We start from the raw sequence: 24,014 nt of genomic DNA, 5'->3' as shown, positions 1-24,014 counted from the left end.
AGCTTGAAAACTGTCAAAGTTATTTGCAGGAATAGGGAAAATACAATACATTAAAAAATTCATACTTTCACTTGGAACATAATTTGATCTAGAAGAGCAATACACAACTCCTGGGGAGTAAGATTCCCCTTTACAAAATCCAAAAACATTATCACACTTTGAACATTTAGCTGCATCGAATAGAACAAAGTTAAAATTTCCACAATGTGAGAGTTCTTTCACTATCGTCCTCAAGAGCTTCTGCTTCAAAAACTACTTATAGTTCTATTGTTGATATCAAGTTGGTTAGATTGCGGTAGCAGCTACCGTTGTTCTTCTAGTAAAGAACGTCTAAATCTGTAATCTTTGTATTTGTATAAAGCTTAAAATTTACCAATTATTTTAGATTTTCCTAAACGCTTTTGGTACAATTTAGAAAGAAAATGTACCAAACACAATTTTCACTTTACATCCCTGACATTTTCACATGCATACATACACACATTGATTAATTTAATACCACGGCTTGTTATGAAGGTGTCTGTGTGAATGTTGTTAGCTTTAAAAAAAGATTTTCGTAAAAGTGAAAGGGGGATGAAATGAATTGAATAATGTCCTTTAAAAACAGCACAATAAGTTCAAGCAAACATGTGATAACAGGTGTTTACGAAATAAACATACAAAGAGGATTGTGAAAAACGATATCCAACACAATGACATTTTCAAAAATAAAACTCACAAACAAATTAACAAAAGAAAACAAGTAAAAAAATCTAAAATGGAGACAACGCATTCAAACGGAAAAGGAAATGAGTATTTAATGGAGAAAGAGAGATTTTAGTGTAATTTGAAGCAACAATTGAGAGGTATAGAGAGTAATACAAGGCAATTTGAATAAAGATGCCAGATTTTTTAATGAATGAGAGTTGTTTGCAAAAACAAAGTTTGAAACACCAGTTTTGTATAGAAAAGTGTTCAAATCAATAGTTTTCTAGAGAAAAGTGTTCTAGTCAACAGTTTTCTATAGAAAAGTGTTCGAATCAACAGTTTTCTATAGAAAAGTGTTCGAGACAACAGTTTTCTATAGAAAAGTGTTCGAGACAACAGTTTTCTATAGAAAAGTGTTCGAGACAACAGTTTTCTATAGAAAAGTGTTCGAGACAACAGTTTTCTATAGAAAAGTGTTCGAGACAACAGTTTTCTATAGAAAAGTGTTCGAGACAACAGTTTTCTATAGAAAAGTGTTCGAGACAACAGTTTTCTATAGAAAAGTGTTCGAGACAACAGTTTTCTATAGAAAAGTGTTCGAGACAACAGTTTTCTATAGAAAAGTGTTCGAGACAACAGTTTTCTATAGAAAAGTGTTCGAGACAACAGTTTTCTATAGAAAAGTGTTCGAGACAACTGTTTTCTATAGAAAAGTGTTCGAGACAACTGTTTTCTATAGAAAAGTGTTCGAGACAACTGTTTTCTATAGAAAAGTGTTCGAGACAACTGTTTTCTATAGAAAAGTGTTCGAGACAACTGTTTTCTATAGAAAAGTGTTCGAGACAACTGTTTTCTATAGAAAAGTGTTCGAGACAACTGTTTTCTATAGAAAAGTGTTCGAGACAACAGTTTTCTATAGAAAAGTGTTCGAGACAACAGTTTTCTATAGAAAAGTGTTCGAATCAACAGTTTTCTATAGAAAAGTGTTCGAATCAACAGTTTTCTATAGAAAAGTGTTCGAATCAACAGTTTTCTATAGAAAAGTGTTCGAATCAACAGTTTTCTATAGAAAAGTGTTCGAATCAACAGTTTTCTATAGAAAAGTGTTCGAGTCAAAAGTTTTCTATAGAAAAGTGTTCGTGTCAACAATTCTGTATAGAAAAGTATTTGAGATAACAGTTTTCTATGGAAAAGTGTTCGAGGCAACTGCTTTCTATAGAAAGGTGTTCCAGACAACAGTTTTCTATAGAAAAGTGTTCGGAGACAACAGTTTTCTATAGAAAAGTGTTTGAGTCAACAGTTTTCTATAGAAAAGTGTTTGAGTCAACAGTTTTCTATAGAAAAGTGTTTGAGTCAACAGTTTTCTATAGAAAAGTGTTTGAGTCAACAGTTTTCTATAGAAAAGTGTTTGAGTCAACAGTTTTCTATAGAAAAGTGTTCGAGACAACAGTTTTCTATAGAAAAGTGTTTGAGTCAACAGTTTTCCATAGAAAAGTGTTTGAGTCAACAGTTTTCTATAGAAAAGTGTTCGAGTCAACAGTTTTCCGTAGAAAGGTGTTCGAGACAACAGTTTTCTATAGAAAAGTGTTCGAGACAACAGTTTTCTATAGAAAAGTGTTCGAGACAACAGTTTTCTATAAAAAAGTGTTCGAGACAACAGTTTTCTATAGAAAAGTGTTCGAGACAACAGTTTTCTATAGAAAAGTGTTCGAGACAACAGTTTTCTATAGAAAAGTGTTCGAGACAACAGTTTTCTATAGAAAAGTATTCGAGACAACAGTTTTCTATAGAAAAGTGTTCGAGACAACAGTTTTCTATAGAAAAGTGTTCGAGACAACAGTTTTCTATAGAAAAGTATTCGAGACAACAGTTTTCTATAGAAAAGTGTTCGAGACAACAGTTTTCTATAGAAAAGTGTTCGAGACAACTGTTTTCTATAGAAAAGTGTTCGAGACAACAGTTTTCCATAGAAAAGTGTTCGAGACAACAGTTTTCTATAGAAAAGTGTTCGAGACAACAGTTTTCTATAGAAAAGTGTTCGAGACAACAGTTTTCTATAGAAAAGTGTTTGAGACAACAGTTTTCTATAGAAAAGTGTTCGAGACAACAGTTTTCTATAGAAAAGTGTTCGAGACAACAGTTTTCTATAGAAAAGTGTTCGAGACAACAGTTTTCTATAGAAAAGTTTTCGTGTCAACAGTTTTCTATAGAAAAGTTTTCGTGTCAACAGTTTTCTATAGAAAAGTTTTTGGGACAACAGTTTTCTATAGAAAAGTTTTTGGGACAACAGTTTCCGGTAATATTTTCTATAGAACTATGTTTCTGTTAACAGTTTCTTTAGAAAAGTGTTTGAGTTTACAGTTTTCTATAGAAAAGTGTTTGAGTTAACAGTTTTCTATAGAAATGTGTTTGAGTTAACAGTTTTCTACAGAAAATTGTTTGAGTTAACAGTTTTCTATAGGAAGTGATGATATATATATATAGAAAACTGTTAGAATTAACAATTTTCTATAGGAAATTGTTTGAGCTAACAGTTTTCTATTGCAAAGTGCTTGAGCTAACAGTTTCTATAGAAAACTGTTTGAGTTAACAGTTTTCTATATAAAAGTGTATAAGTAAACAGTTTTCTATATAAAGGTGTTTAAGCTAACAGTTTTCAATTGAAAAGTTCTCCAGTTAAAAGATTTCTATAGAAAAATATTTGAATTAACAGTTTTCAATAGAATAGTGTTTGAGTTAACAGTTTTCTATAGTAAAGTGTTTGAGTTAAGCGTTTTTTTTATAGAAAAGTGTTTGAGTTAAGAGTTTTCTATAGAAAAGTGTTCGTCAGAGAGTTCCACATAACAGATTTCTATGGAAAAGCGTTTGAGTGAACTGTTTTCTATAGAAAAGTGCTTCAGTTGTCTGTTTTCTATAGAATGTCTGTTTTCTATAGAATAGTATTTTCTATAGAATAGTATTTGATTTGTTTAAGAAAACATTTTTCCATAGAAATATGTATGAGTTTATAGTTTTCTGTAGAAGAGTGTTTGAGTTAACAGTTTTCTATAGAAAAGGGTTTGAGTTAACAGTTTTCTATAGAAAGGTATTTGAGTTATCAGTTTTCTATAGAAAAGCGTATGAGTTAACAATTTTCTATAGAAAAGTGTTGAGGAGAACTTTAGTCCTTAACATAATCATCTGGTAACTTTAAAATTAATTGTATTACATAAATAAAGTACTAAAACTAGAGGAGAGTTAAATTAAATAACAGGAGAAAGCGAGAGATTGAGAAATAGAGTAAAGTAGAGATTAGAAGAGCTTTTGCGCAGAAATAAAATAAAGTTTTCCAGAGAATAAGGAAGAGGATATAACGAACCTGTAATGCTTGTGTGTGTGTTGTGTCCTTAACCATACAACATTGAACAAGAGACGAACAAACCAGTAAAGAAATCAACGAAGAAGGATACACACTCCGTATACAAAAACGCACATGTAACACACAGTATTAACCTTTCGCCTTTAGCGAAAAAACACCAACGCAACAAAACATACTTTACTCCCAAATCTCAAAAGCGAAATCGTGTTGAAGAATTTCATACTTTACTCACTTATGTGCTCGTGTGAGCAACGTTTAAAGGAAACGTATTTAATAAATTTAAAGGCTGAAAGGAGAGTATATATTTTTTGGGATTTTTTTTCACACTAAAACCAAAAAAAAGGATATTAAGAAGAAAAATTTTTTGAAGTTATACACACGGAAAATTGCAACCATTCAGTTTTTTCACTTGTAAAAAGACAAACGTGGATTTAACATAGAATTGAAATTAAACGGAATTTGGTGAAAATTTTTAAACATAATATAAAAAAAAATAATAATGTTAATGAAAAAGAATATAAAAAAAGAAAGTTATAGGAAATAATAAAACGAAATTAGAGTTCAATTTAATGAAAATTATAACAAATATTTTGCTAAAACTAAAATAAAAGCAAAATGAAAATTCTAATGTGTGTGTATAAGAATTAATTTAAAAAGAAAATTAAAAAAAAGTTAAATTAATAATTAAATATATATATTAAAGAAAATTATATTATAAATTAAAATTGAAAAAAAGTTTGGAATTTTTAAAAAGCTTTAAAATTTTTTCATATTTAAAGAAAAAAAATGTCTAAACTGTTGAATATTGAAATATATTTTTTGTGTATGTGTGTGTATAGTATAATGTAAATTTCTACTTCTTGTTTTTTTTTTCTTGTCTGACTTTACAAATATAAAATCAATTTTCTTATATATAGAAAACTTCCAAAAAATAGTTAAGAACCAAGAAAACCAAGTTTTCCCAAGATTGTTAAAGTTTAAGCAACAAGAAACAAAAGATTAAATAAATTATAATATAAAAATAAAAGTAAAGAGAATTAATAAACAAGATAATCTACATCAAACGAAACCAACAAAAACCGTGGAAAATTAAAAATTCTTCAAAATGAAACCTTCAGAATTGCTGTTACTTTTGGAAAGGGTAATTAATAGAATATATAAATACCTACATACATATGTATGTATGTATGTATGTACATACACATAAATAGAATAGATGAAGAAGAACCTTTTCCCTATACAATATTTTTTTAAATATTTAACAATGAGCAAAAAAAAAAAAAGAAACACACAAAACTTTCTCTCTTAAACTTATTTAGCCCCATTCGTTCGTTGTGTTTTAAATAAACTTGATAAACCTGATACCTTTTCTCTGCAAGTGAGTGTGTATTGTCTGTGTGTGCGTTTCCCCTTCCGTTATCCCTGGCCTTTCTCATTGCCACTCGCTCATTTTATGTTACGATGATAACTTTGTGTTATTTTTTTCTTTTAAATTTTGTCTTCTTTTCAGTTTTATTTTAAAAATATTTCATTAAAGACAAACCGACAGACAGACAGACGGACGGACAGACAGACTTGCATGTGTATACCACAAATACAAGACAGCAAAAAAAAAAAAAACAACAACAAAATTGTAATGTGGGCCAATGTTTAAAAATTCATACAAACAATTATGCGAGGGTAATGTGATAAATAACTTCACTTTTTCTTATTAACATCGTTTGTTGTCATTGTTGCTTTTATTGTTATTGTCTGGCTCCTGCTTGTTTAGCAATTTTGTCACTTAACTCTTTCTCCCTAGTTCTGAAGGTTCTTTTCGTGTTCAAGGTTAAGAGGAGGAGTTATAATTGAAGGTTTAAATATGCCAAGATTAATATATAATATTACAGCTAACTTGTCTATATTAATTAATTTGTTTAATTTTTAAATTTCTGTGTTATTGCTCTCAAAAAAACAAAGGACACTAATAAGCTACTAAAAAGCAACAGAAAACAACTGTATAATTATTAGCAATTTAGTTTTAACCTTCAAAATTGTTTAAGTAAATTTTTATGGATAATATCGAGCACACAAAAGTGTTTGTCATTGAAATAAATGAAAAAAAACTTTAGAAATTAGCACTTAACATAAAAAAATGAAATTTATTTAAAATAAGTGTCATTACAAGGATTTTAATATGAAAAGAAAAAAAAAAAAAGAAACAACAAAATTTAATAAGCAAAGCATTATAGAAGTGTAAAACAAATATATATAAGACATTAGGAAGGGCCCAAAATAATGTTCTCAAAGAAAATTTAAATTTCAAACATTTTAAGATAAAATTTCTCAAAAAGTCTAGGGTCAATATTTGGTGATCTGGTTTAAAGGAAAAAAGTTTTTCTTTTTTGAGATTTTTCCAATTTTTTCACATTTCACTCAAAGGAATGTTATGAAATTTTGATATCATGTAAATGGTCTCTGAAAGGAGCTTTTAATGACGTATCATTAGTGCCAAATATTGTAAATGGCATCTTATATTGTCCCAGAGTCATCTCTTAGCAACTTTGGCGTAAGATGGCAGCCCTTTTCCTTTTCCACTCGTCCAGATTCTTTTTCCTCTAGGGGCTTCTTTAACTTCGAGATAATATATGGTTTCGACTGCAGATTTGAAGACGGGGAGTTCTTTTTCTTCATAGGTTTCAATCAGTTGTTAACTCTTCGGTAGACCTGATCCTCTTTGCCTCAGATATTGAGAGAATGTCGAAGTGCCTTACGTGAACACCTGCCGTATTGGCCTAATATTACGCTGGTCTTTTCAACCACTGGCTGAACTTTTGTAACAAATTGTATTTCAGTGGCCACAAAGACCTACTGTTTTAAGTTCAGCATGTTTAGCATGAAGAAAAATCGCCGACAAATTTAAGATTAAGCTCCACAACGTCTCAACCAATTTCACCAACATTTCAACCGTCACTCCTTCTGTCATTCCGACATCTCTACAGAAACAACTCAGGATCCCTTTCGTCCGTCAGATACAAGTATCCGAATGGAACATCTCCCTCCATCACATACCCAATCTTTGCATTATCACATCAATAGCAACATTTTAATAATCCACAGCCTTACCCTGTAGTTTGTACCGCTCCTAGTTTCTAACAGAAACTTATCCCGAAAATTCATATTTCATCGTGTATCAATCTTTTAACCAAGCACCCCCTTCTCGCGAATTTGGGTTTAAACTACATCCACTACGTAGCCCTGTAGTGAAATGTCATGATGAATTTATAGTACCGGCAGACTGGTAGCACCTGTTTACCCCGGGATTGCAATACACCAAGATGAGGGTCTTTCATCAAGGAAACATGCCCCGGATTGGAGATATTGAGAGAGTATCCGATTTTTCCTTTGCAGTGTTGTGAGATTGACTCAGCATCTCCATAAACTTTCCCCTCTGTGCTCCAGTAATAGTAATAGCCATGCTATCATTCACCTCTTTCACCATATGCTCCATTTCAACTTTTTTGGGATTCGCTTTGAAGGTCTTGATGTTATTATCATCTGAGGATTCAAAGTCGAAATCCTCATCTATATTTAAAGGTTGAGGCAACACATCCTTCTCTTTGACTCCCCTTTGTTTTTGCCAATGACATGCTGTACACTTGACGCATTGTTTGCCATGGAAGCCTTTTGTATTAATATTCTTATTACCCATATTTGTCCTTTTCAAGTTTTTTTTTTGTCCGCGGAAAATACAATATACCCACTAATGTGTCCTTTTTGTGATCCTTTTCATGGAAAATTTTAGATGAAAAATCTTATTTAGAGATCTATAAAAGAAATTATACTTAGTTCAATATTTAGAAACTGAGTTTCCTGGACGTTATTCCTAAGAATTCTACAATCGTCAATGACTGTTCTAATGACTGTCCTGTCCATTATACAGTTCTACAGTTCCATTAATTAATTGCCTTCTGGCTGTAGAAAAATAAATGAAGCTTTTTTAGCGCTATATTGAATTCAATCAATGCTACCAAGGAATATTTATTCCTATGTTGTCTCCCAACTCAGAGCCGTTCGTGTAACAATGGATTCCCTAAGGGTTTTTTTGCATGACCGAGGTGGTATTATTCTATACTTTTTGTCCAAAGAAGTAAATTAGATTTGGATCAATTACGCTGTCAAAAAGCTAGAGTGTCCATGTTGGGTCCATTTCGCTGAGTTGACATTCATCACTCTCGGTTGAGCTTAGTTTAAAGACTCCTGCATAACAGGCTGATCTAAACACTTTTCGGTTAAAGTCCATGGAAGTTATTAATACTTGATATCCAGAATTATGGCGACAAAATACCGCTATTTGATATACCGCGTAATATTAACGGAACTCCAGGTCAATTTAGAAACTGGTTTAAGGATTGAATAATACTGTTACTTTGTGAAAACCTTTTAATAAATTTGCAGTTTTGTACAACGTTTGGAAATTTCTTATGTTTCGTTCGTATAAATTGTACTTATCATCCAACCCAATTAATTGTCCCTAAGCCCTTATTTAGTATTCCCCGAGGATATGCCAAAGCTAGAAGTAACTATTAAGTGAAATCTAAATTTGTTCGCCATTGGGGAGCCATACCAGGCCTCACACTAACAAATCGTAAAAGGAATCTCAGAGTACCATTAAAGCTCTCTAGGCAAAAATGTTACGAATGTATGCTGATTCTGTGGCATTTAAGGGGAAACCCAACAGCTAAGATTTTTGACGCTTCCTTACTTACCCCAAAAGATCGGGGGTGTTATTGCAATATCCCGGGAGTATATGCAATACCTCAAGTCTGCCTTGACTATAAACTGGTGATGATAAAATGTATCCTCGCCTTTCCTTGGAATGATTTGACATGGGGTCGAACCAGAGCACCAGATAATCTAGTAGTACGAGTGAACAGTTGCCTGGCTGGTTAGTTGGTTGAGGTTCCTTAGAGATCCACGCAGTAGCTGTGGTTAATACCCAAATTCGCGGGGAGAGAATGATGGTTTAATGACTGATATATCCTATGCCATATACGAATAGATTTTCTCTCCGGTGCTGGTGTCATCTCAATTATGCTGGATGTGTCATAGCAAATTATGCTGGATTCCTGAACCCATTGAGTATCTTATACTCTCCGCATAGAAGAGCGCCAGTACAGGTTGGGGAATTTCTCGACATACAGAGGGATCCTGAGTTATTGGCTTGGTATTTCGGACTAACAAATACGTGCTGTTGTCGAAGCAACAGGGCCTTGTGCGACTGAGGGACGAGAAATCTGCCTAAATGGATCGTTAAAGGATGGGGACGCTACGGCGTCGCTCATGATAATGCTTATACCTGATGGTCCATCTCGGTGTTACATCTAGATTATGGATTTATCGGGTGGCTCTGATGGGGTTTCATAACCCCTCTTTTCTAACCCGACCAGCACTTCTCCGCCTGTCGAGGTAGTATTCTTGCTACCCATCATACTGCAACGTGATCGCTTGGCAAGAGATTAGATAGCTCGAGAACTTCAGCAAAGTGTTTGTGCATGGATCGGCACAGCCATGTACAAAAATTGCCACCTGAGTGTTCCTCATTGAAGTAACTCGGGGGCACGTGGTAGACCGTTCTCAACTCTAGGCAGGTGTCGCTTGGCAAGAGATTAGATAGCTGGAGAACTTCAGCAAAGTGTTTGTACATGGATCGGCACAGCCATGTACAAAAATTGCCACCTGAGTGTTCCTCATTGAAATAACTCGGGGGCACGTGGTAAACCGTTCTCAACTCTAGGCAGGTGTTCACGTTAAGAACATTCTTACCAAAAAAGACAAATTCAATGTCTCACCAATTAAATCAGTTACCTTTATGCGTGAACTGATATTATTATGGTGAACCAACGGGCTTCATAAAAGATACACACTTGGGTCTCAGTGCTTTGTACGCCTTCAATCTAATCTAACCAAAGCACTAGGAATCCTAACCGACGTAGGATTGAAGAAAATCCTCCGTTCCAACTAAAACTTCATAAAGGAAGATGGTAACTTCCAACACAATGATTAAAGATGAGTTTCCAAGCAGTCACTTATTCTACAGAATTGCAAAATAATAAAGCTTCACATCTCCTTACAAAAAGAAATTTGCTATAATATTTTTCACTAGAAGTTTGGCTCATTTAATTGTAACAGCTTTCCAAGCCATATATTTTCTATATTTTCTACAATAGTGTCAATCTTATTAGAAATCATTAAGTATATTGAAACAATTTTATTCGGCACATTTCCTAATTACTTTGCGAACAAAGTTAAAACAAATGTGTTACACATTTGACCTTTACGTACGTATCCCCTTAATGTACATAAACTAATTGAAAGTGTATTAATTTAATCGATAAATAAATGCAATCAATTTTAATTCAAACGAAAAAAAAAAGAAATCAATGTCTACTAATTATAATAATTTCGTACACACTTATTTTATTGGAACGTAGACTTTACACACCATCCTCGCACTTGCCGCCAAATTAAGGCTTTATTTAGAAGTCAAAAATAGAGTAGTAACGTAAAAATAACAACAACAACAATAATACTCGAAAAATATGTAAAGGGAAAAGATACTCACTCGAATAAATTTTTTTATTTTGCCAACTAAATGACTCCCAGCCGACCTGTCTTAAATGACTGACTCAGACACACCATACTTGCGTTTTTCTTTTATTATTATTTTTTTTTTTTTTTGTTTGGTTCATAATACGACTACAAAGTGTTCATTTTAGGTTAAAAAAAGTCCTTTTTATTGTGGTTGTTGTAGTCATATTAAATTAAAAATACAACAACAAACAGCGTAAGGTAAATATTTTTTTTTTTGGCTTGAATTTATTTATGACGGTCGGCTAGTCGGTCGAAATTCATTCATTTTCTACGTAGATACGTAAAAGTACAAAGGAAAAAATTACCATTAAATTTGTGTTTTATTTTACAAAAGCTTTAAAAGCAAAAACAACAATGAACTTAAATAAATGTTAAAGTTTTTATAGCATTACTTGTTCTCAAATAATAAACTAAAGAATGAAGAAGTATGATCATAAGATATGACTGTGTCGAATGTTTATATTCTCTCTTAAGGCATGAACAATGATTTATACATATTTGTTCGTATTTAGTTGGAATGTGTCATCAAATAATATATTCGGAACATATTATTCTTTTTATTCCTGTATTCTGGGCCTCATCATGCCTTAAACAGAGAGACGGGCAATTCTAAATTGGCCAATGATTCTCTGTTCTTCTGGAAACAGCCAAAAAGAGCAAACAAGTAGCTCTTAAATGTTCTTGGTTCTTACACCTGATATGGCGGCTCACTAGAGAAATTATAGGAAAACTGACTGGGTCAAATTCACTAGACTCGATGAAGCAATTTCATCTTGATGGTTTGGACAAATTTGTATACTTTGTATTTCAGGGCGAGCGGCATGTTCTTAAGAAAATCCAACAACAATTATGGACGTAAATACAATTAAGGAAAGAAATTTGGAATAACAGGTGCTCTAAGAACTAGTCCTACATTAACTTTGAGTTCTATATTACACATCCAACTTATAGATCGGCATATAATGGCTTAACTCATCCGGAAGTTGGAGATCAAGAATGGGCATGCGAAGATCTTGAACCAAACATACGACCACACAAAGAATTTGATAAAGTTTTTAAGGTCAGAGTTCATTCTAGGAACGAGTGAAGTAGGGGTAATCTACCGAGCGAATATACCACCAGAATCTTTACAGCTGGTTTTAAAATGAACTGCGGTATCGGTTCTTTTGTATTGTGTGAAGAAGCTGGGATAAGTATCTCCCACCATTTTCCCAACAACTGTAGTGCTTATCAGGCTGAAATATTTGAGTTAATATCAGCCTGTGGGGTACTATATGGTATAACATAGGAATTTTTGTCGAGAGCAAAGCGGCACTTCTTTCACTAAACTCTTATACTACCACTCCTCTATTAGTCAGACATAGCAAGTAGGATATATCAAGGCAGGATCGCCTGTCTGACATTATCCTTGTTTGGGTCGCCGCGTACTATTATGGAAAGTACTATTATGAAAAAGAAAAAGCAGATGAGCTTACCAGAACGGGATCAGCTACTCAATATTGTTATTTCCAACGCCGTTTCAATAGCAACTCCGTTAGGTTTTATCAAAAGCAATACCATAAGATTCTTTCTTCAAACGGTTGAAAATAGATGAAATAACTTAGGCACCTGTAAAGGGACACCTTATAGTGTCCTATATAGCAGTAACAACAGGACACTGGATGCTACAGAGACATGCAGGTAGGCTTGGATTTCCCTTCAATAAAAACTGTTCAATAAATACTGTTGCAAAGACAGGGAAAAGAAACGGTCTTCCATCTTCTCTGTGAATAACTTGCTCTAGCGGTTAAGAGAAACAGTTTTCTTGGCCGATACTACATATTCAACAGTGATGAGATATCTGGGTCTAAACTTAATGACATCTTGAGATTTCACACAACCACAGGCTAGACATAATACTATATCTGACAAGTGAGTGATGTGAAAATGGAGTTCCTTCGACTCTACTGTTCGCGCGCAGTCACCTACCACTATAACCAAAAGATTTCCAAACCAAGGAAATATAATAGAGAACTTTTTGGCAAAACGAAATGTGACAACAATCCTTCCATTCGTTAAAAGTGTAAAGTTCTAGTTCTTCAATTCCGATACTTTTCAAAAACGACCAATCATTTTACCACCCGGCTTTTAGCTTAAATATTCGGAAGTATTTTTTAATTACCTGTTGAAAAGCGATTAGCCACCACCCAAGTTCAAAGCATATTCTTTCAAACTCGTGCCGTAAAAAGGGTTTAGCGGAATCCAAAGTAAATAAGTCCCCTGAACGAGATGACATACCAGTACAATTCTTGAAGTACTGCTCTTGTTTTTAAGCATTCTCTACCTTTCGATTGAATTGGTCGTTCTAATTGATTCGATTTCATCACTCGATTAAGTTACATTTTAACGCATGACAGATCTTGATCGTCAATATTTATTGGTAGTGTAAATATAAAGGAATCGGAAACTATTGATGTTCTGGGAATGAGAATATAGTGAAATTTCCGCTGAAAAGACTAGGAAATAATAGTGTGCGCAGTGATATCTTCCCCCCTTAAAATTTTCGCCATCATTATCTTGTCTTTAGCGTAATTTTAGACACTGAACCGAGGTGAAAACTCAATGCTTAGAGAGTAATGTCTGGGCGCTACTTTTGTTTTATTCTAGCAAGAAAACATTCGGAAAATTATAGAATCTCAAAGCTCTTATTGTACACATACGTTTCCATAGTTTGGTGGAAGTCACTGGAAACCAATTCAGAAGAAAGTCTGGAGGGAATGCTAGACGTGTCTGCACTTTACAAATTTATGAACAGAATTTCTGTCTATTGGCAGTGTCAGGTTCCCTAAAACATGAATGAATTAGACATGATCATAGGCAGATCATCTATGAGGTATCAGACAGAACCAAACTTATATAGGACCTTCGAATTCCAACTGCAACTTGCGAGACTACGCGATTTCAGTCTAAACTGCAGGTTCAAAAACATGATCGACGAATGGGTTACAGATACATATTAGTACAAATGTCTTCTATGCTCTGTACTTTCACAAGGAATCTGAGCAAATTCGTCGGACCACATTACAGCGAGATAGTCAGTTAACCAAAAACTTTTACTATTTCTCCTGCAAAGCTTGAATTAAAAAATCCACAATACAGTGAATTTGTGAAAACCCCTACCGTTTGGCATCCCTAACCATTATAGGTCTTCCTTTAATCACCATCGATGAGGAAGATCTCATCATATACATACCTTGTACTTATACATACACACACACAATTATACAAACAAACACGCACACAACAAGTTAAACATGGATACATAACGAATACATTTCGCAGAACTTGAAATCATTGGTGTTGTTGTTGTTGCTAAAGTTCTTTGTATTTGTTTTCTGTTCATGTTCTGTTTAGTGTCAAAAATGTTGTTAAATTTGTTTCTGAGTTTTTTTTTTGTCTCTTTGTTTTCTGGTACTTTACACACTTCTTTCATTTTTTTGGCCATTTGTACGTGGTTTTATTCATGTATTCAAAGTATTATTGTTGTTGTTGTATTCATGTATTCAAAGTATTATTGTTGTTGTTGTTGCTGTATTGTGTACCGTAAATATATTGTGTAACAAACGAGAGAAGGAAAATGTGAAAAAACTTTCAGACATTTCATTATTTTCGTAATGAACACTCACTCGCACAACAACCACCCACTCAATTTACACTTCTTGTACTCGTGCTGCCAGAACAAGTACTCTTTTACCCCATACAACAACCATTAACTCGCCGCTCTTATTAATTTTATTTAATTTTGCAAATAAACTGCGTATGTATTGTTTTGTTATTGCAGTAGACCCGGCAGTCTGTTGAACTAGTTCCGGAGGAACTAGGAGGAATTTCTTTTAATTATCTCAATTATTTGCTATATATCAGGAGAAAATAATAAGATAGTGTTGGAAGTAGTGAGTTGTTGTTAATAGTACTGTAACCAAAGCAAAGCGTGGACAAATTTCCTATCGCTGTAATCACTTAGAAGTGTCTTCCATGCAATCAGTTAGTCAAATTGCTTGTCCCTTTAATCATCGTAGTATCATTATTCAGATCTTCTGTCAAAAAGAGCTGTTTCTCGTGGAAGTGTCCTATAGGAGATATGTTGAAGTGACTTCTAAAATATGTACTCTCGCTTAACTATCACCCACATACATTTTTAAGGTGATGGATGCAAAAAACGAAAACTTTTGTTTTTAGAACTACAGGGTATTTCCTTCATGTGCATTATGCGTTTGTATTGTGTGATTGTTTTTCTTATTTTTAACAAAAAGTATATAAAATAAAATGTTAAAAAATGGTAAAGCCATTTTTATTAGTCATTAATTTCTAGTTAAATTTTTTGTTTAAATTAAAAACAAATTAAATGTTTCGCTGTAATACTTATAATAAAATCATATACAAGGACAAGCTCAAAAGTTCTTAAAAATTCTCTGATTTCAGTTGCAACGACAGAATTAAGTTGTAGCAAACCTATTTTGATGGTTCTAGTTTTAAATATTTTCTGGTGCAATCAAGAATTTTGCACCATATAAGGTCGCGGGGTCGGATGCTATTCCTTACTACATATGTAGTGAAATCCATTGATTGCAAACAGCAGACTCCTGTAGTCCGCTTTCAATAACGTACAAAATTGCACTCTTATCCAATTCTTATACTAGTTCCAGGTTGAACCGTTGACTAGGAGCTCCATAACTGGATTAACCATATGCTAAAGAATAAGTTAAAAGCTGCGAGATTCTCCATATAACTGTCAGGAATTATATATATTTTCGCAGTGCACACAGATTGAGAAACCATTATAAGAACCTTAACCGATTATGTTTGTTAAGCGAACGATGTCGTAATAGTTCTTAAGGGTCGAGGAGGTCCCTAAAATTGGCTTTCGGTTGGGCTTAACCAAAAGTACAGATTGTCAACCCAACCGGTTTTCTATGCACAAGAAAGAAAATCCTGCCTATACTGTGCCCCGATTCTTGGACTGGATGATATGACAGGGTTAAATACCTAAGCGGAACGTAGTTATTTAGTTAGTTAGTTTGAAAGGAGTATGTATACACAAAAAATCCAATGAAATACACCTAGGCCTCCATTGTACCTGCTTTACACGCCTTAACCAGTGCCTCAGCTGGGAATCGAACCGACCATCTCCGATCAACCAGACTAACCAACCGGAGGATCGGAACATAAAATGAGGATAAAACCAACAAACTATGACGATATTGGACGCTCCACTAATGGGAGTTCAACGTACATGTTGTTTGGATATAAATGCTGTCCTGAACATCGGAACATGAACATCGGAGCATACACAAACACCACCTGTGCCCGATCACATACCAGAAATATAAATTGTCAGAAGCTGTGAGACATTGATCCGAGATAGGAATATGAGAGCAAACAACTGAGGAAATTTGTTGTTACACGGATGGCTCTAAACTGGGAGAAAAAAACGGGTCCAGAGATTTACATTGAAAACGCGGAAATCGTGATATACTACTACCACTAACGGACCATAACATTAGTTTCCAGATGGAAGCCAGTCGCTATTAAGAAATTTGTAAAATTTGACTGAATATGAAGCCTACAGAGGTGATAAGGTTATACATAAGACCGTATTGGACTATAAAAGAGACATAACTAAATACTTTTGCAATACTAAGCTCTCCATTATATGGGTCACTCAAGAATAATCGACGATGGAACTTGAGAATATACAAACGAATGTACATGCTAAAAAGGAAAGAGAGCTTAAAGAAGTTACAAAACATTACGACTGAACGGGGGGGTAGGACTATCAAAATCGTATGATGTAAGCAAAACGAGAGGATGGCGAGAAGCCTGCTTCAAATGAATAAGTCCAAAGTTAGTATGATGATATGTACACATTCTTAAAGGACATGTATAATCGAAGAATGTGTACCATCGGTCACAACTATTTCAAATTGGACGAACGGATTTAAACGATGTAGAGCACAATGAAACACTGGAATACTTTTTCTACCATTGCCAAGCTTTTAGCGATATAAGATCCAAATATCTTGGGAGCGCTGATTGAAAAATTCTAAGGAACTTCGATCAGGAGATTCAGTTTATGAACATCGAACGATAATACCTTTAATGGACTTCTACATAAGGTCTTTCTATAAAAACTTTTCCATGAAAAGAACTAAGCAACAGACCCGTTAGCGGCCTTTGAAATTATTTTTTGTCTGTGTAAACTTTTGGAATCAAAAGTATAAAGATAATTTTGGATCAATTTACGAAATTTTTGGTGTTCCATTATCCTAGGGTATTTAACTTTTAGCAACCAAATGTCAGCAACTTTTGAGGCTCAACGTTTGAATTTGTGGAAGAGAGAAGAAATATCATACAAACTCAAAAAGTTGAGCAATAAAAGTTCGAAAAGTGCGAAACCCCAGAAAATGCAACACATATTCACGTTTACCAGTATTTCAACAATACTTTTCAGTTAGCCTACGTACATTGGTAATACATATTTATATATGCTAATCGTAAAGCACAGGAATGCGTGTTGTACATACAAATTCTTTTTCCAGGAAAATATTTAACACATTTCTATTTTTTTCATTATTTTATTATAATTATTATGAATTCGTATCTGATGTTGAATTTTTTCAAACGGAAATTAATCGAAATTTCCGTAATGATTAATGAGAAATTGTTAAGACTTTTTTCTCTCTCTCTACACACATACACATGTACAAGCAACAGAATTCCGTTTACTTTTAATCGTCATGCAAACGTTTTTCGTATTTTTTTTTTTGCGTAAATTTAAGCAGGAGTTAATAGAAGAGAGTGAGAAAAAAACGCAAGTTAATCAATGCATGAAATAAGTGCCAGTTAAGGAAATGGAAATGATTATGAAATTGCTAATATAAACACATATACAAATATATTTATGCAGGTATGTGTAGGAGTGAGTGGTACATATGTGTTTGTATACTAATCAGTTAAATTTCAATATTGTCAATCCAGATGATTTATTGTTCACTACTATGAATCGATGTTCCGCCTTATTATTTAATAATCTACCATATTGTTGCTTAATTTGTTTAGTTAGTAAATCACAGCATGATTCCCATGATTATGCAAAATCTATATATATAAAATTCTAACGTTACTGACTGACTGACTGACTGACTGACTGACTGATTCATCATCGCACAGCCTAAACGGTTGAAGCTAAAGAGCTGAAATTTGGACAGGAGGTTGGTCTCCCGCCAAATAGATCCACTAAGACGGGATTTTTGGAAATTCGAATGTTTAGGGGGTAAAAAAGGGTAAAAACGGGTAAATTCGGTAACCTTATATCTCCTAAACTAGAAAAGATACAAAAACAGTTTAAAGCTTATCGCCGTTCATTTAAAAAATAAACGGACAGGTGTCTGGTACTTTTTTAAAATTCGCCCCCTTTAGGGAATAAACGGGTAAAAACTGTATTTTGGTACTTTTTTCGCACCCCATGTATCTTTTAAACCAGTGCACATTCAAAAAATATTTTTGACTCCTTTATAACTTAACGAAAAAACAAAAATATGAATTTAGTACTTTTTGGATATTCGGACGTTTAAGGGGTTAAAATTGTACCTATTTTTGGTACTTTTTTCATAAAACATTGTTTTTGGTTTATTAATTTATACATATAAATACATAATAACGGGCTCCCACTACGATGTTGCAACTTTTTGGAATAGAATTTTTATTTCGTTAATGGGGAGGAAAAAAGTACCAAAAGGGGTAAAAACGGGAAATTTAATTTTATTCAACCAGATTGATCCAATTTAAATAAAATTTTTAAATTTAGAAACACTAAATATCCTAATGGGGTGTTATTTGGAAACCCGGTACCAAGTGATATTTTTTGGTACTTTTCATTCTCCAACTGGTCCTTTTTGAGTTTTCTATGATATTGAAATAGAAACATGAAATTAATAATAAAGGGACTTTTCGCTACTTTTTTGTTCTACACAGGTACTTTTTTGAGTTTTCTTTAAAATTAAACCTAGAAACATGAAATTAAGCATGTAGAGCTCGGAGTAAATGAGAATCTATAAAATGGGACTTTTTGGTACTTTTTTGTCCTTCGACTGGTACTTTTTGAGTTTTCTATAAAATTTAACCTAGAAACATGAAATTAAGCATGCGGAGGCCTTAGTTAATGAGAATCTATAAAAGGGGACTTTTTGGTACTTTTTTGTCCTTCGACTGGTACTTTTTGAGTTTTCTATAAAATTTAACCTAGAAACATAAAATTAAGCATGTAGAGCCCTTAGTAAATGAGAATCTATAAAAGGCGACTATTTGGTACTTTTTCGTCTTTCGACTGGTACTTTTTGAGTTTTCTATAAAATTTAACCTAGAAACATGAAATTAAGCATGTAGAGCCCTTAGTAAATGAGAATCTATAAAAGGGGACTTTTTGGTACTTTTTCGTCCTTCGACTGGTACTTTTTGAGTTTTCTATAAAATTTAACCTAGAAACATAAAATTAATCATGTAGAGCCCTTAGTAAATTAGAATCTATAACAGGGGACTTTTTGGTACTTTTTCGTCTTTCGACTGATACTTATTGTGTTTTCTATAAAATTTAACCTAGAAACATGAAATTAAGCATGTATAGCCCGGAGTAAATGAGAATCTATAAAAGGGGACTTTTTGGAACTTTTTCGTCTTTCGACTGGTACTTTTTGAGTTTTCTATAAAATTTAACCTAGAAACATGAATTTAAGCATGTAGAGCCCAGAGTAAATGAGAATCTATAAAAGGGGACTTTTTGGTACTTTTTCGTCCTTCGACTGGTACTTTTTGAGTTTTCTATAAAATTTAACCTAGAAACATGAAATTAAGCATGTAGAGCCCAGAGTAAATGAGAATCTATAAAAGGGACTTTTTGGTACTTTTTCGTCCTTCGACTGGTACTTTTTGAGTTTTCTATAAAATTTAACCTAGAAACATGAAATTAAGCATGTAGAGCCCAGAGTAAATGAGAATCTATAATAGGGGACTTTTTGGTACTTTTTCGTCCTTCGACTGGTACTTTTTGAGTTTTCTATAAAATTTAACCTAGAAACATGAAATTAAGCATGCGGAGGCCTTAGTTAATGAGAATCTATAAAAGGGGACTTTTTGGTACTTTTTCGTCCTTCGACTGGTACTTTTTGAGAAACATAAAATTAAGCATGTAGAGCCCTTAGTAAATGAGAATCTATAAAAGGGGACTATTTGGTACTTTTTCGTCTTTCGACTGGTACTTTTTGAGTTTTCTATAAAATTTAACCTAGAAACATGAAATTAAGCATGTAGAGCCCAGAGTAAATGAGAATCTATAAAAGGGGACTTTTTGGTACTTTTTCGTCCTTCGACTGGTACTTTTTGAGTTTTCTATAAAATTTAACCTAGAAACATGAAATTAATCATGTAGAGCCCTTAGTAAATGAGAATCTATAACTGGGGACTTTTTTGGTACTTTTTCGTCTTTCGACTGATACTTTTTGTGTTTTCTATAAAATTTAACCTAGAAACATGAAATTAAGCATGTATAGCCCGGAGTAAATGAGAATCTATAAAAGGGGACTTTTTGGAACTTTTTCGTCTTTCGACTGGTACTTTTTGAGTTTTCTATAAAATTTAACCTAGAAACATGAATTTAAGCATGTAGAGCCCAGAGTAAATGAGAATCTATAAAAGGGGACTTTTTTGTACTTTTTCGTCCTTCGACTGGTACTTTTTGAGTTTTCTATAAAATTTAACCTAGAAACATGCAATTAAGCATGTAGAGCCCAGAGTAAATGAGAATCTATAACAGGGGACTTTTTGGTACTTTTTCGTCTTTCGACTGATACTTTTTGTGTTTTCTATAAAATTTAACCTAGAAACATGAAATTAAGCATGTATAGCCCGGAGTAAATGAGAATCTATAAAAGGGGACTTTTTGGAACTTTTTCGTCTTTCGACTGGTACTTTTTGAGTTTTCTATAAAATTTAACCTAGAAACATGAATTTAAGCATGTAGAGCCCAGAGTAAATGAGAATCTATAAAAGGGGACTTTTTGGTACTTTTTCGTCCTTCGACTGGTACTTTTTGAGTTTTCTATAAAATTTAACCTAGAAACATGAAATTAAGCATGTAGAGCCCAGAGTAAATGAGAATCTATAATAGGGGACTTTTTGGTACTTTTTCGTCCTTCGACTGGTACTTTTTGAGTTTTCTATAAAATTTAACCTAGAAACATGAAATTAAGCATGTAGAGCCCTTAGTAAATGAGAATCTATAAAAGGGGACTTTTTGGTACTTTTTCGTCCTTCGACTGGTACTTTTTGAGTTTTCTATAAAAATTAACCTAGAAACATAAAATTAAGCATGTAGAGCCCAGAGTAAATGAGAATCTATAATAGGGGACTTTTTGGTACTTTTTCGTCCTTCGACTGGTACTTTTTGAGTTTTCTATAAAATTTAACCTAGAAACATGAAATTAAGCATGCGGAGGCCTTAGTTAATGAGAATCTATAAAAGGGGACTTTTTGGTACTTTTTCGTCCTTCGACTGGTACTTTTTGAGTTTTCTATAAAATTTAACCTAGAAATATAAAATTAAGCATGTAGAGCCCTTAGTAAATGAGAATCTATAAAAGGGGACTATTTGGTACTTTTTCGTCTTTCGACTGGTACTTTTTGAGTTTTCTATAAAATTTAACCTAGAAACATGAAATTAAGCATGTAGAGCCCTTAGTAAATGAGAATCTATAAAAGGGGACTTTTTGGTACTTTTTCGTCCTTCGACTGGTACTTTTTGAGTTTTCTATAAAATTTAACCTAGAAACATGAAATTAATCATGTAGAGCCCTTAGTAAATGAGAATCTATAACAGGGGACTTTTTGGTACTTTTTCGTCTTTCGACTGATACTTTTTGTGTTTTCTATAAAATTTAACCTAGAAACATGAAATTAAGCATGTATAGCCCGGAGTAAATGAGAATCTATAAAAGGGGACTTTTTGGAACTTTTTCGTTTTTCGACTGGTACTTTTTGAGTTTTCTATAAAATTTAACCTAGAAACATGAATTTAAGCATGTAGAGCCCAGAGTAAATGAGAATCTATAAAAGGGGACTTTTTGGTACTTTTTCGTCCTTCGACTGGTACTTTTTGAGTTTTCTATAAAATTTAACCTAGAAACATGAAATTAAGCATGTAGAGCCCTTAGTAAATGAGAATCTATAAAAGGGGACTTTTTGGTACTTTTTCGTCCTTCGACTGGTACTTTTTGAGTTTTCTATCAAATTAAACCTAGAAACATGAAATTAAGCATGTAGAGCCCAGAGTAAATGAGAATCTATAATAGGGGACTTTTTGGTACTTTTTCGTTCTTCGACTGGTACTTTTTGATTTTTCTTTAAAATTGAACCTAAAAACATGAAATTAAGCATATAGAGCCCGGAGTAAATTGGAAACTATAAAAGAGGACCTTTTTGGTACTTTTTTGTTCTTCGATTGCTACTTTTTGATTTTTCTATAAAATTTAACATAGAAACATGAAATTAATCATGTAGAGCCCGGAGTAGATAAGAATCTATAAAAGGATACTTTTTTGTACTTTTTCATTCTTCGACTGGTACTTTTTTCAGTTTTTTATAAAATTTAACCTAGAAACATAAAATTAAGCATGTAGAGCCTGGAGTAAATTAGAATCTATAAAAGGGGACTTTTTGGTACTTTATCGTACTTCGATTGGTACTTTTTGAGTTTTCAATAAAATTAAACCTAGAAACATGAAATTAAGCATGCAGAGGCCTTAGTTAATAAAAATCTATAAAAGTGAACTTTTTGGCACTTTTTCGTCCTTCGATTGGTACTTTTTGAGTTTTCTATAAAATTCAACCTAAAAACATGAAATTAAGCATATAGAGTCCGGAGTAAATGAGAATCTATAAAAGTGGACTTTTAAGTACTTAAAATTGAGTACTCATATACAATCATCATTTCTTCAAATTAGGGAATTACCAATATTTAAAAATTTGTAATCTTTGTAAAACATATTATTTTTTCCTTGCTAAATGAAGAGCCAACATATTTCTCATTCTATAAAAACCCTCGCTAACAAAGTAGCGGGTAATAAGCTAGTATAGATATAAATAAATAAGAAAAATATGTAACAGTTTAATATGCTTTAATTATGGCTATAGGGACATCAAAAATTAAATTTGTTATTTTATAAAGACTTGTTGGATTAGAGCCAATAGTATTTTATTAGATGTTTATTGTCTCAGAATGTCTAACGTTTTGACTTTTACTCAAATACTCTCCTATACTCTCTTGTGCAGGAATCCCTAATAACAAGAACAGGAAATGGATTCAATTTATTAGAAGTTTTCAGTTGATATTCCTAGTCTTACTCATATTTAAATCTCAAAATATGGACATTAATTCTGGCATTCTTCTTGAAGGCACTTGAGGATTGCAAAACGGTACAAGTATTGCGCAGCTCGAAAGAGAATCATTCCCATACCAATGCTTGTTATTTAACTGAGATTTCATCGACCTATAAGAAGTGGTTGTTTGATATAAATACATATTTATTCCGATTGTTTAAGATCTATTCGGTTTAGCCCAGTGAAATATCATCGACGTCGGGCCTTTTCTCATTCGTCGATACTGTTCCAGACATCCTTGACTTCGGTATCCTTATGGGTTTCATTCAACAGCTTTTCTTTATCTGATATTTCCTTACGATGGTTTCCAATTCCATTCAGTTAGAGACATACAACTTGTCCTCCAGTGGCTAGTTGTGCTCTAATTTAACAGTGGTTCTGATGGCAATCGAACTCAAAACTCTAAAAGAGTGTAGATTTTAAGTTGGAAATAAAAATATTTTAATTATTGATGATTCCCACAACATGTTGTCCCCCATAAAGGTCCCCGTAAATAATTTCATGAGAATTTAGATAAACATTTAGTTGACGAAAGGTCATTCAATACTAATTGTTCAGTTTGTTAGATCAACATTATTTCGGTAATTCCACTGGATTCCTTCGGAATTCATTCTGTTAATCATATTTCATTAATGAAAATCCTAATTCAAAACACATTTGACTTGATGAGTTTAATTTATCACTTCTAGGGCGTTTGTAAATCTATAGTGATTTTATGGACTCAAAAATCTCAAGAGTTTGATGTTTTGAAACGGAGAATTAGATAAAAAAGTTAGTGCCGATCTCTCGATAAGAGTTTGTTGAATTTACTTTATTTTGAACAACTGTGGATCGGTTTCAGCCTGAAGCTAGACCTAGTGTTTTCAAA

At 33.1% G+C, this 24,014-nt stretch overlaps 1 protein-coding gene across 2 annotated transcripts in view; it reads left to right on the top strand.

Moving 5' to 3' along the window:
* Positions 1–4,122: 4,122 nt before the first annotated feature.
* LOC119601429 (high affinity cationic amino acid transporter 1) overlaps positions 4,123–24,014 on the top strand; it is a 65,336-nt gene continuing 45,444 nt past the window's right edge. Inside the window, exons 1-2 of one of the 2 annotated variants that reach the window (XM_037952365.1) lie at positions 4,123–4,507; positions 4,963–5,186. In XM_037952365.1, the coding sequence (XP_037808293.1) occupies positions 5,151–5,186 (36 nt within the window). In that variant the 5' untranslated portion in view covers positions 4,123–4,507; positions 4,963–5,150. Of the gene's footprint in view, positions 4,675–4,962; positions 5,187–24,014 lie in introns of both variants that reach the window. The other variant, XM_037952364.1, reaches the window with a different exon arrangement.

The sequence above is a fragment of the Lucilia sericata genome, unplaced genomic scaffold, assembly GCF_015586225.1.
Source record: "Lucilia sericata isolate MDLA Ls3-8-SP2 unplaced genomic scaffold, ASM1558622v1 Contig000161F_arrow, whole genome shotgun sequence".
NCBI classification, from domain to species: domain Eukaryota; kingdom Metazoa; phylum Arthropoda; class Insecta; order Diptera; family Calliphoridae; genus Lucilia; species Lucilia sericata.
This window is presented reverse-complemented; position numbering and strand designations above follow the sequence as displayed.